The sequence below is a fragment of the Antennarius striatus genome, chromosome 3 (assembly GCF_040054535.1).
Source record: "Antennarius striatus isolate MH-2024 chromosome 3, ASM4005453v1, whole genome shotgun sequence".
In the NCBI taxonomy this organism is placed as follows: domain Eukaryota; kingdom Metazoa; phylum Chordata; class Actinopteri; order Lophiiformes; family Antennariidae; genus Antennarius; species Antennarius striatus.
In genome coordinates this window covers 21,891,632-21,906,032 of record NC_090778.1, presented here as the reverse complement: position 1 = coordinate 21,906,032, position 14,401 = coordinate 21,891,632, and the positions used below count along the sequence as shown (strand labels likewise).

The window sequence follows — 14,401 nt, the reverse complement described above, 5'->3', positions numbered from 1 at the left end:
GTTTACTTACCAGAGCTAATCCTGGTCGACATCCTACAATCTGAACATCAAACAGACCAACAAATTAAGTCAAAAACGAGATTAAGGGGGAAAACAACATGTAACACACCCACACACACACACACACACACATGCACTTCCACTAATCTTGGACGCACATACATCACAGCTATCAAAGATACTCCAGCTCCCTCCCTTGTTGGCGTGCAGGCTCTTGTTGGGATGCGTTTTATCGGTGATGGTTATTTCTGTGCCGCAACACAACAACCCACTGATTACCTTTGTATTAAGCAGGAGCAATGTTTACATCTGTTGTTTGTCTGAGTCACTTTCATAACCACAACAACACCAACAACGTGAAAATGAAGCCACGCAGAAACCTCCAAAACAAGATTGATATTCAGAGAGGCATGTACATCAATAAACAATATCAGAAGGGACAAACAGGAAGTACATATTCATCACTATTAAGTTCCAAAGTAAAGATGACAGAAATGGATTTGAAATTTGGAAAACTATTGGCTCATACTGCGAAAGGATAAAAACGGGATGCGCTGGCAGGTGTATCACATCTAATTATGCGCAAAACCCTGGATTTTATGAATGAAATCCTGCAATAAAGAAAGCAGTATAAAAAAAAAGAGCACACAGGTAGAAGAGAAATAAGGTGAAGACACAGGTCTGTGAAGGGAGGACAGATGGAGTGAGAGGAGAAGGAGGAGAGCAGCAGAGGTGGTGGTACTCACTCCACAACTGACGATCTTGACTGGCATGCCTGTTGGCCCTCCACTCTCTTTTCCGTATGTTTTCTGTTTCTCTCAAACACACAGCTGTCTTTTCCTGTCGCCCCCTGCGAGTGTCGCGGCGCAGGGCCGGCAGACCCTCATCCAACATCAACACTGCACACACACACACACGCACACACACACACACATACACACACATGCCCAGACACACAAACATACACTTGAGTAAGCACGGTGGGTGGAGAGACTCCGGAGGGTGGGGACTGAGAGGACGGGGGCCCAGGGGTTTATCTCTGGAGGAATGCTGCTTGTATCTTAAAACACACATTTCACACATAGCCAAAAACAAATGAGGCTAATTTTTTGGTTACTTTCTTTTTCCACTTGAACAAATTTCTCACCACCAGATTCACGACTTTCACCCATCAAAGCTCCTTTTCTGTTCTTCTCCTGCATCGCCATCGTTTTCTCACCCGTTCTTCTACTCGCCACTTCATCCTCTTCACCTCTCAGGTTTCGTTTCACCCCACACTGTTACCCTAACTTTATCCCTCCTGTCTCTGTCCCTTCTTACACACACACCGCTCTGCCTGTATATTTTGTGACAGCAAGACAATCTTTTTTCTTCTACACAGACCGGCTAACTGAGGAGCGGAGGGTTACTATGGAGAATGGGTGTGTTTTTTCTTTAAAGTGGGTCTGTTTCAGTATGTGAGGTGACTTACAGTGACAAAGCGGCTGATGGGAGGGGTGGTAGGGGCTGCCACCGCCCTGTGACAATGGGCTAGACACACAGGGAGGGGGCAAAGCACGGAGGGGCCAGGCGCTCAAAAGACCCTGCCTCTTTTAATAAAGCATCCGTCACTCCCTGCTTGAAAAGGCCTCCTTTTCTCTACCTCTCCCCTCCTCTCTCCCTCTCCTGGCTCAACGCTGGGAAAAGCACATCGCTGCCAAAACCATGCAGAGAGATAAATGCTTGTAGGAGACGGGAAGGAGGGGGCAACGTAGAAAGAAGACTACGCACTACTCAGTGCCACTGGACCGTGACCTGGGCAAAAACATCACGTGAGATTTGTCTCCTGACCGCAGTATTAAGTTTAGACAGTGATGAGAGAATGTAGGATGCAGGTATTCATGAAGACAGGAAAAATTCTCCTGTGATGTTTAAAGAACAACTCTTCTCTTCTCCTTGGGCTCTTCCTCCATCTGAGAGGATGATTGATAACTGATCTAACTGATAAGGTCACCTCCTTAAGGTGGGACAGGGTAAAGTGAGTTGAATGTTCTTGTCAGATGTACCCTAACTAACCTGTAGAGGGTCGTCTGTGGTCCAGCATCTGGCAATAGTGTGATGTGGAAATCCGAATCAGATACTCTGAGATTTTTCTAGTGAAAAAGCAGGTGAAGAATTTTCATAGAATTACAGATGAATTAAGATTTTTTTTTTCTATTTTGCAATTTAAAGTAAAAGAATATTACAAATAAAGGTGAAGGGAAGGAATACAATTCTGAAATGTAAAAAAAAAAAAATTCCTACTGTAGAAAAGTCTAACAGTCAGAGGTTGTGTGTCACTAGTTGTGTTGTTTCAGAACAGGTTTGATTTTGGTTCTGGACACACGTGACCGCACGTCAAGCCCCTCTTGTCGCCAAGATAAGGGGCTACAGCTGTCCACGTGTGCTGCTGCTGGTAGTTTATTGACCTTGCCCTGGTGTCCCAGACTGAAGTTGAAAATGTGGGGAGGAATTCAGCATAAACACTGATACTCTGTCAGCTGTCTTTCTTCACCCTGTCACACAGTCATGTCCTTTGTCTGAACCCCATTCTCCCTCCCTCCCTCACACTTAAGAGAACAAGGATGAAATGAAACAAGTTTAAAGTTAATGCAACGTGTCCGGAGCGTCTCCTCGCCCCATGTCCGTAAGTCTGCTGGGATAGGCTCCAGCGACCCCCGTGACCCCGTGAAAGCAGTATGGAAAATGAACAAATGAAAGAATGATGATGTGATTGTCATATCTCAGATACTTTCAGGTGCTCCAGTCAAACAAATGAAGAAAGCTCAGTTAGGGGAAGACACCCTGCGCCCTCAGCAGATGAAAACATGAGTGAATCATGAAGTGTCTTGAATGTGTCATTCTGCTGGACGTCGGTCTCACTTCCAGGTTGAGGGAAGAGACTTTCAGGGTGAAGGAAGAGGCCAGAGAAGACAAATGGGTATCTTAACACTCACTAAGCACAAGGAATGGTGGCAGCAAGGTGAATTCTTGATAAACAAAGACACCCCCACACAAATAAAGATGCATTCACGTGATCCTGAACTGGTCTGAAAGGCCTGCTTATGACTTTAAATTGTACCGAATGGATCCTTGTGATTCTTTCCTTTCTCATTTTGGAATAATGGCCGTCTAGTGGCAGTGTAATGCTCTGCAGTATCAGTCTGCAGCAGCTTCAAAGAGCATTTGGGCTGGGTTGGGTTGATTACTGCAGCCCTGGAACAGAACTCACACTCACACACAGAAGTACACACTCGAGAGGCATTTTTAACTTCTTATCCAGCACTTCAGCTCCTCACCAGCTACATTAAGCTTGCTCAGCCTCCGAAACAAGAGGAGCAGGCCAACAAGGCTAAACCTGCCTTCACTCTGCAGACAGACTATTCAATGTCATAAATCACACAGGTGCACTGCCATGTGTGCATATTATTATACATACACCATATAATGACGCTTCAGAATCAAAATGCACATGCACCTCAACGTGACAAAGCCAGACTGACCTGTGGAGGACAAAAACAGGGAGTCAGTTATACTCAGATTTGGAAAGAGAGCAGAAAAAATTAAAGCAATAGAGGAGAATGACAGCAGTGATATGTCAGCACTGGACCAGGCTCCCATTAATCTTTGTGAGTGGAGAGGTAGTGATCAGGAAATATAGAGTGAAGATGTGCAGGAGGAGAGAAAAAGAGCCTCACTGAGGACAGAATCTGCCCCCATAACTCTCCTACTTCTCTACGGATGGGACACCTGAGGATTCGTTGAGAGCATAGCCTCCATTATTGAAAATAAAGACTCAAAACCGTCCCTCACAACCGGACTTGAGTCGGCATCAGACAGGATCAGAGCAACCAGGCCATAATTCAATCAGTCTGGTTAATAGGCAGAGAGATGAAGATGTTTTCAGACTCTTTTCAGACTTAATGGTCCTGGTGCTACGAGTAACCAGCTCAACCTGTCACATGTCCTCAGTTTGCCTTGATGGTTTTACCATTCCTAAATCTCCTATTTATCCACTTTTCTTCCTGAATCTAAGTAACAAACATTTTTTATTATTAAGAATGTTTCCAAATTTAAATTAAAATATGTAAGAAATTATAACACTATTATAAAGCACAACTGAACTTTTTTTTTTACTGTTAATAATTTTTAACAGCACAAGAAATGCTGGGAAATTTTAAATACAAAAAATATTGCATTAATTTATTTCCAGTGATTGTAACTACCTGAACTATAATGAACAATTTGTTATTTGCATTTTATGATCGTGTTAAAATAGTTCATCTGCCATCAGTGATCATACTCAGCAATCGATAGTCATTATCCTTCACTTACAGCACTTGCTCCTCTGAATGTCATACAAGTCAAGTAAGTGAGCATCCATAAAATTTCTCTATATTACTCCTTGTTAAATTCAATTTCCCTAGGTTGACAAAGGTTAGAATTTACTCAAAGTAAAATTCTGTTAGATTGGTTAGTGTTAATCTGCTGACATATCAACAAATAATTCTTTAAACTGTTTTTAATCTACTAACTAACTGGGTGACCCATTGAGGCACCATGTGAGCCCCCGTAGAGTGATGCATGTCTGCATTACGCCATCGGGGCATTAGGTTGTAAATACAGTATGCCTTTATGTGATATTAAAGAACGTAATTACCTATGATACCATATTAATATCATGTTTATAACGGTCCTTCCAAATAAATGTTTTGGCTTGCCTCAGAACAGCACAAGGCAGAAGATGTAACCAAGCAGGCCTGTGAATAAAAAGATGAAAGAAGAGGTGGATAGAAAGAACAAGACATACCAGATTGAGCTAGCATGGTGCTAACTGTGTTAATAAATAAATCCAAGTGGGAAGCTTTATTTTGTGAATGTGTGTGCAGCATTTTTCTCTTGTTGACACAATGACAGCGTCTTCATCCACGCCCTTTTGCTGAGTCAGACACTGCTTTCTGCCCCCCACCCCCTTTCCAGCTCCCCTCTGTTGCACAGCTTCCATCATCATGTCATCTGCAGCGGAGCAGCAAAGCAGGAGCCTGAAGCAAAGGGGGACCCATGCTGACTTCATATATGGATTTCATCTGCTTTTGTGTTCATGCTAAAACTGTCAGATCTAAAAGCTAACAGAACAAATGTAACCTGAGTGAACACAAAAATGCAATAGAAACCAATGTGTAAAGGTTTTCATCCTGCAGAACTTAAAAGCTAGTTGTGCTTTTTTCAGAACTTATATTTAATTGAATCATTCTGATACCTGAGGATCAATCTCTGAAATTGCTGCAGTGGAGTATTGACCCATTCCTCTGCTTTAGTGCAGCAACATTGGGTGGATTTTGAGCATGAACTGCACTTTTTCAGGTCTCACCACAGCATCGCAATGAGGTTCTGATCCAGACTTTTACTAGGCCAGAATCCACAGACTGATGTGATCAGAATTTTTTGATACAGACCAGAAATCATGTTTCCCAGTAATTTCTCCATCTGGAGATAAACAAAGTATAGTGATACCTCTACTTACGAATGTCTCTACTTACGAAATTTTCTACTTACGAAATTTCTCAGCAGGAAAATACTACCTCAACTTACGAAAGAAATTTCGACTTACGTAATTTAAAAACACAGTATCGGCTGATACTCGAATAAAAACACAGTATCGGCTGATACTCGAATCTCCCACAGGTTCCTGAACTCAACATTCTCATAGCTGCTCTGCCATTGGCTATTACCTATTACGTATCTTCCTGGCATCCCATTGGCTGAGAGGGATGCCACTCCACCTCTGTGTGGAGCTAGAACGGTGCTTATGGAGTGTGTCGTCATTCGGCACTCGACCCGTGAGGCAGTCTGATAGTTTTGCGCAAATATAATAACTTTGTCAGTACGTATTCACTATGGACCCCAAGAAAGTGACGGAGAAAAGAGGAAAAGAAAAGACGAAGAAAAGAGGTTTTTTTTCCATACAAACAAAGCAAGAGATCATAGGAAAGCATGAAAAAGGGATGCGTTTGGTTGATCTCGCCAAAGAATATGGCCGTAATACATCTACAATCGCCACGTTATTTAAAAAAAAGGAAGTTTAAGGAGTTTAAGGCGTCACGTGGGTGGTTGTAGAAGAATTCACTCTGTTGTTCGGCATCGTGAGATAGGAGCGCATGAACCTAAGAGGGCAAAAAACAATGAGGACAGCAGTTAAAAGGTAAATGACCGTCATTATTATTCTTTACTCTATTCTTTGTTTTTTACGTTATGCACAACTCGCATTTATTGTGTAATAATCTAATTTTAACATGTATTTGTTACATGTTTTGATGCATTTTTATGCTTTATAAAACATTTATGTCGGAATTTTTGTGTGCTTGGAACGGATTAGGGCATTTGCATGGAAAACGCTCTACTTACGTAATTTTCTACTTATGTAAATTCTTCCGGAACCAATTAATTTCGTCAGTAGAGGTACCACTGTATACTTTTTTTTCTAAATGATAGCAGGTTCTTTTCAGCCCTAAAGCAACCAGCTGTCTTCCAAACAGTTTGACTTTTAACTCAATTCATCAAGATGCGTTTTGACAAAATACAGATACGCATTAATGACTGTCTGTGTTAGTGGTGGATTTTAGCCTCGACACTTTCCTGCATCTTTTATGGACCTAGTAGTGCCATGAACACTGTATTTTAAAGAGGCGAGAGAAGCCTGCAGCTCCTTGGATGTTGTCTGAGTTTTAGCCACTTCTGGGAAGGCTGGCTTTTGTTCTATCTGTTGCCGATGTCTCATTGTGTATCTGTGGAGTCCCAGAGCCTCGACATAGCTTTGCAACACTCCTTAGACTGATGTACTGACTTTCTGCTTCATATTGTCGGAATTTATTTTGATTTTCACCAACCTAATCAAAACCTGGTGTGTCTTGTCCAGTTGTAAACAGCTATTAACACACTCTTTTGACAAATAAATTGATGATTTAAGTAATGGATAACATTTTTTTGAAACATATGAAATTACCTTATGTAACTTACTTTTTGTGTTTACTGAGGTTGTCTTTTTTGACACAGTTTAGTAGAAAATATACACAAAAAAAGAAGACATCAAGTGTTTTTTCATAGTACAGCAAATGCACAAATAAATATATTACTGTATATTCTCTTTTGTTGTTTTCCACTTGACCAGCATCTATCTGCTTCCTCAGGGGCCCGATGCTGAGCTGCCTGGTATGTTTTTTTATATTATATACAGTATACCCATATATGGGCGCTTCAAACACCCAGATTCAAACACACACACACACACACACACACACACACACACACACACACACACACACACACACACACACACACACCCTACGACAGACACTGTCATGACTTACTCTGCACACACACATGGACATGCAGACTCAGCATTCACACACACTCACTCACATTCAATACACAAGTGCAGATGATCAATAACCTACCATATGCAGGCATACAGTTCAAGCAGCTGTATACTCAAACTGAACAAGGTCGTGCAATTCATCGACCGACCGTGAGGGGAAATAATGAACAATAAAGACAAACCACTCTGAAGAAGAATCTTTCTAAATAAAGCAACAATGTGGCTTCAGATCTCACTTTGTTTGACAATATTCTGTTTAACTTTGTCTCAAATCTGAACTCCCAGATGTGTTTGGCTTCAGTCATCCAGGGATTCATGATTTCTAGTTCACTGCACAAAGACACCCATCGTCTTGGAAGTTTTACGATGTGAAATGGCATGAAACAAATATATTATTCCGAAATATTAAATATACTTAATAGTATCACTTTCCATAAATAAGATAAGATGAAATGGTTAAATCCTTTGAAATTATTAAATATATTTACATTTATGACATTGTTTGATGGTTTACAAAATCTATAAACTAAATATCCATAACTCATTGATTATGGACAGAAATATTTGGGCTCTGGGGTATTCTGGTCTAAGTGGAATCCCAGCTGTGGAGACTTAACTCTCAAATGAGGTGCAGAGAAACACAAATCAAATCTACCCGGAACGTTATTCACAGTTCTTGATTTAAAGTCTTGAGTTGACAGTTGAGCAGGACTTTGTTACAGAAATGACAGTAAGGCATAAGAGGAGAGGTCAGCACATCTGTGCAGGACATGGTGCACATTACTGCAGCAAGTCTTTGTGAATCTTTCACACTTTTCGACCAGCACTTCTTTTGGAGTATACTTGCACCTTTACCATGCACTCTGGGCATTCATCTAAACCACATGCACATGCACGCATGCATGCACATTGATTGCCAGTTTCTTTTTTTTTTTTGAAGGAAGAATTCACACTTGAATGAAAAATTTTGATAATTAAGGTGTTTAAGTTTAGAATCGTAGAAGAAGAGAATTGTTCAGGTTAATACGTCAAAGATGACCCAAAGGTTGGATTTGGTTAACTTTGGATGACTCACAGGGAAAAAGCAATCTTGAATCAGAAAGTGCGAGAAGTCAAAACGTCCCGACATGTTTTCCTTTAATCCTTTATGGCATCTTCACATACATTTGGAACAAATCAATAATTTTCTGTTTAGTTTGAACTCATAATATTTATATTTCATAATTCCTATTTAAAACTCAGCCCTGTCGTTTTTGTTATGAGCTCCTTGTGACCAAGTGACATTTATACTTTTATACTTGTTCTCATGGTAAAATGTCTTCAAGGGTTTATCAACCCAGTGAACCTTGTTCTCTTGGTGTGGTCTGATTCAAAAAACTCTAACGGTTACAGTTGCTTGAAATAGATTTGTTAAAATCTTATTTGTAGGCTAGATTGTTTTCATGAGGCAACTCACTGCAAAAGCCAGAAAAACGTTGGTAATGGGTCACCAAGAAGAGCAGTTGTTTTGTGGCCAGCAGAGACATTATTATATGACCTCTGCAGGTTTTTACAGTATCAGTAAAGCCCCCTCGACCTTCAACAAAAATGTACTTATCTGTAACCCTGGGAAAAAAATGAGACTTACAATATTTGAATATGCCATGGTCTTTCACATGTAAATTAAACTCTGCCCCCCTAGCCGAAACAAATTATAGCCAACTGCTGGTAGCTGGACAAGAATGGGCGTCCTAATGTAGTCTGCATCTAAAGCGGGTTGGGGAGCAGCTGGAAAAGAGAAACTGAGACGGGGGAGAATTTATGTGACAGTGCAGAGTGCGACAGTTTACTTTTTTTCATATTGAGTCTGCCATGCAGCCGTACTGTGACGAATGGGGATTGGCTCCCTGAGCATCTGTCTCCAAGGACTCACTGAGGGGTAATTAGAGCTGCGGGATGATAACGGATATTCTACAGGCCAGCCACGGTGGCAAAAGGGGGGCATTTACACACACCTTGGACATCTCACAATCCCGTCGTCCTGGAGGGGTTGGGCTGGGCTGGGACGGCATTCGATTTTTGTGTAAATTAAATCAGCCATCGGGGAAAGCCTAATAGTTTGTGTGAGCAGTTTGAAGATGGCTGACAGGTTTATGTTACCGCGGCACAGAACAATCCATATTATTTAAAATGCAATCCTACCTCTTCAATTTTACCTTCCTCAGCATTGGTTATAATTAAATTGTTTATGCCACATTAAAATGACTTAATGTACATTAAAACATCTCTTCCGAATACAAGATCCTGCATTAAAATTCTGAAGATGTCGTGATTGAGAAGGCTGACTTGGTATTCTCTGGACCCATAAAAAAAACCGTCCCTTTTATAATATAGGCCTGTCGAGATATTACCGTTAGTCTGCTTGGATACAGATTATGGTAATTTTCACCTGCTGTCAATACTTTGCTGCTGTTAGCTGAGCAGAATTTATGTGTGCAATGATGGATTATTGTTGACTTCATGGGTGAAACCAGTTCAAGTTTTAATCGCAAATTTTAAAAAGCAAAACTGTCAGAAAAGCCATTTAACTGCTTGAGCTTGTTGAACTGTGTTGATTCAGTTTGTTTGGTGAATAAAAGGTACTCTGATTTATTATAATGATGGAAGGATCTACAAATTGCAAAAATAAAAAGCTGTAATAAACGGCAGTTTTACTTTAAGAGGCAACGCTGGGGCAGTTACGAAGTTAAAACTGCATCATTCTCAAGTAGCTGAGGAAACACATTGTGTTGCAGGGGTTCATTGTGTTATTGCTTTCCATTGCTGTGCTGGCAACAAACCAGCAATGGGGAGATCCATCACTTTCTATTTCTCTTTTGCTGTCTTCAGGTCAGTTAAGGTGTTTGTATAAATCTGTGCTCCCATCCTGTAATTTCCTTAGTCGCTCTGCATCCATTAGTCTATCCTCTTTCCTCACTTCATTTCATATCAATTATATAATTTTCAGACTGAGTTTGTTGTAATATGTAATAAATTGTTATTTCTCTGGCATTTCTTCTTGCATTTTAACCAGATAGTTTATCGCTATCTGTCCTTTAGAACTTTAATAGACTATTTTCCAAATCTTCTTTTAGTCATTCGAAGAAAAAAAAATTAAGTGGGAATAAAAACACAATTGCCCAATGTGCACACACTGAAGAGCATCACTGAAGGTAACACAAAACTCCATATTGTTGTGTGTAGGACCAATGGCCAGAGAAACAGGGCTTGATCAAACCCTGTATGTGTTACCCTAATAGTGTGTTAAAATTGTTTACCCATTAAAAAAATGTTTTGTTTTGGGGTTGTTGTTTTTTTAGCAATTTGCTCTTTTGCACCTCCAAATTTTCTGCAGCGTCAGCTGAAAAAAAGCTCCAGAATGTTGGGGAGCAATATGGAGATTGGATGACTAGGTTAAGGAATTTGACATGAGAGCAAGGAGAGGTGCTAGGATTGAGGGGAAATCATCATGGGGCAGAGTTGTCTGGAACAAGTTTCCCAGCAGCCTTATTGCACTTAGATAATCTCTCCTCCACTGAGTAGAAACAGATTCAAGATCATCTATGTTATTCAAATGGTGCAATAAAGCCTATGGCAAACCTATCCCTGACTGTTTAAACAGATAAAACCAGACAAAATACAGGCACAGCACACGACAAACAGTGACAGAGGTAACACACAACGTCGACAAAACACAAATACAACACCAACAAGGCAAAGACGTGGGCAAAGGCAGGTTCAACCACAACATCTACAGCACGAACACCAGAAACAGACGGAGACACAGAGTGACATTCAAATCACATCGACTATTAATAGACTGAAGCCGTGCACAGACGGAAAAATCATGCACACAAGCACACTGATAAGACTGATAGAGAAACACACACACACATCCCTCACCGTTACCTTCTCACTTTCACATACAGACACACACACCCTAATTTACTCATACATGAACACAGAGGTACAGATGACACAAGCATATTTATAAATCAGAAGAACCCACAGGAAAAATACTTGAGCTGTTGACTGTTATCACTAGTGTGAACCTCTGTTGTGTGAAGAAGTGTGTGTTAAAGACATGCTTAAACTACCATCAGGTCAATAAAGGATAAATATCAAATCTATATTTTGCCCGTGGACTCTTTGCCATGTAATATGCTCTGCTTGAGAACGTTAAATTCAGAGAAATCACACACACCGAGACGAATGTTAATATCAATATTTAGATATGTGAAACTGAAAGGAAACGCAAAAAAGAAAAAAACAACAAACAACCAAATTGAAAAATTAAAAATCAGTTAGTAAGTACAATACACCAAGCAAGGACATGAACAAATTAAAAGCTCCAGCCTGATCCCACGACACCTGACTGAATCAGCTCACAGCACAACAGCAACACTAGAAAGTCAAAGGAACCAGAACTGCAATACCATAAGCAACACAACAAAACAAGAGAGATAAAGATAAAAAACAACAACAACAGCAGCAGAGCAACAATAGTGACACACACTGTAAGTGACGGGTACAAGATGGTCATAAATACAGAATATATATATAAATATATATACATAGAGATATATAGAAAGAGGAAAAGCCAGATATACGTGTTGCAGATATTTACTTCATCATCATAGTGCCATACTCCTTGGCCATCCGGCATCTCAGAGCTCACACTACTGTCCTGATCGATTAGCCAGCGATGCACGGCGTGGGCCTAAAAGAACATACGACATAAAGACAGAGCCCAGTTAATCACAGCAGTGGGGAGCAGGGAGGTGGAGAGACAGGAGAGAAAAGAATTAAAGGAGGATCAAGAGGGGTGGGGCAGACAGTAAAAAAAATGTCAGGTGATCATTATATCAAGAGACAGGTAGAACACGAAGAAGAGGAGCGAGGGATAGGAGGAAGACAGCGAGAGGAGGGATCCAAATCCCACCTGGCCCCACCCAACCCAATCCTTCCCTTCCTAAACAAACTCTTCATGTGGGAAAGAGGTCAGGTTAGAATGAGAGGAATGAATGTGGAAGCACAATGTGGCACAACGGAAGGACGTAAAGTGAGACGTGCTGGGTAACGCCACACTGATGAGGAAGAGGAGGAAGATCTGAAGTTGATGGTTTGCGGTTTGAAGATGGATCAGCCGTGTCGCCCTAGACAGCGGCGGTCTATATATTTTCCCTTTATGTCACACTTGTGCACACAGGTGGCATTTGGACACAGAATGTGTTGTACTTACCCACAATTCTCACAGAAATGTGTGTAACCATGTATGTGCAGAGAGAGAAGAAAGTAAAAAAGCGTCTGATTGAAATACATAGAAAAGCAGTGCACACACTGCCTTACAGACATTATCAACACAAGATCACCATAATGTGTTTGCAGATTACGAGCGACAAACAGTCCAACAGTTTGTTCTGTGGCTAGAAACATCTTCCACCAGACAGATCCACTCACACCTCCTCTGATTCAGATCAAACAAGAACAGTAGCTAGTTGTACCCAGGTCACACGCACATGCACACGCACACGCACGCACGCACACACACACACACACACACACACACACACACACACACACACACACACACACACACACACACACACACTAACACGCACACACACACCATCTGGTACCCTTGACTGTCGTGTCAGCAGCAAAAACAACGCAACGCAGCCCCTTTCGCGACGCAAGCCATCCTTGTGCAGCAAGAATTCTTGTCAAGATTTGCACTGAGGTGAAATTGCAGAATTGCAGGGATTAATTTTCCCTGTCACGGCTGCTACTCCAGCAAATTTTTACAGCACTTGTGTTTTCTTTTCTTTCTTTTTTTAAGATGCAGTGATGCAACCTGGCACACCAAGACAAAATGTTTATTTTGGACTGAAGGGAACTTTTACGACTCATAATGTTGACTGAAGAAGAAATGTGTGACAAATGCTCAAATGTTTACGTACCGCTGAACCTGAAATAGCATTAACTGCATCTTCTTCTGTTATGGTGTAAAAGCAAAATCCTAACCTCTAAAAATAGAGAATGGACAAAATGTCCTCTCCCTTGAGGATTCTCTTAAGTTTTCTCTGCTTGTGAGGACAGAGACACAATTAAAACACACACCTATGCAATGGGGGAGCAGGACCTTCTGTGTCAGGTGGTGTGCCTATGAAGACAGATGCATCAGCTGGTAAACACATAGCAGGAAGTGGAGGACACCACACAGAAACAGATGGAGTCACCTCAAGGGTACGGTGAATCAGAGGGTGACAGCAGAGGCCAAAGCTTCTGTTCGGACACCCAAAAATAGACAAAACCAGCAGAAGAGAAGGTCTACAACTCAGGGCCAGAACAATCTGCAGTGCATGTGTGATATTTCATTGATTTTTTTTAAACTTTCCAAGCATGAATGTGACTTTTGTATCAGCAATAAGAGGGATCAGTAATACTTTCTGTGTGTTTACGTGTGGCTGTGTATACGTGATGCACGGAGGCGTCACATGCAGAGAGGTTGTGGTGAGTTACAGAGCGTGTCAGCTTTAAAGAATAATTGGATTAAGTAGCAGACGGCTAGTGATGACGGGAAGGAGGGGGTGGGGGTAAGGAAGGGGGAGTCAGAGTTTGGTGGAGGGAGAGAGAGGTGTTTGATAAGAGTAACAGGACGTTTGCTGCTGAGCCTCTGGGAGCCTCAGGGCAGCGAACAGACAAGCAGAGGGAACTCAGACTTTTACACTGCAGATTAGAGGGATAAAGGCTCTAGAAGTCTCTGGACAACTAACTAGTAAGATCCTGGCATTCGGTTATTCTTAAATCAAACTTTGAGACAAGCATAAGACGACCAAAAACAGGAATGTATAGAAGAGGCCTCTTTGTTTTCTTTATGTGCTTTTAAAAGTCCCTTTGTGTCACAGAGACGATGATAAAACAGAAAGTAGGAGTCAAAAGTCAGAGGAAGGGCTCTATTACTTAAAGTCTAGTGTGTGAAAGGAGGAG

At 41.2% G+C, this 14,401-nt stretch overlaps 1 protein-coding gene across 1 annotated transcript in view; it reads right to left on the bottom strand.

Moving 5' to 3' along the window:
• ank1a (ankyrin 1, erythrocytic a) overlaps window positions 1-937 on the bottom strand; it is a 37,343-nt gene extending 36,406 nt beyond the window's left edge. Inside the window, exon 1 of the mRNA XM_068310080.1 lies at window positions 747-937. Within this exon, the coding sequence (XP_068166181.1) occupies window positions 747-773 (27 nt within the window). The 5' untranslated portion in view covers window positions 774-937. The remainder of the gene's footprint in view (window positions 1-746) is intronic.
• Window positions 938-14,401: the final 13,464 nt, after the last annotated feature.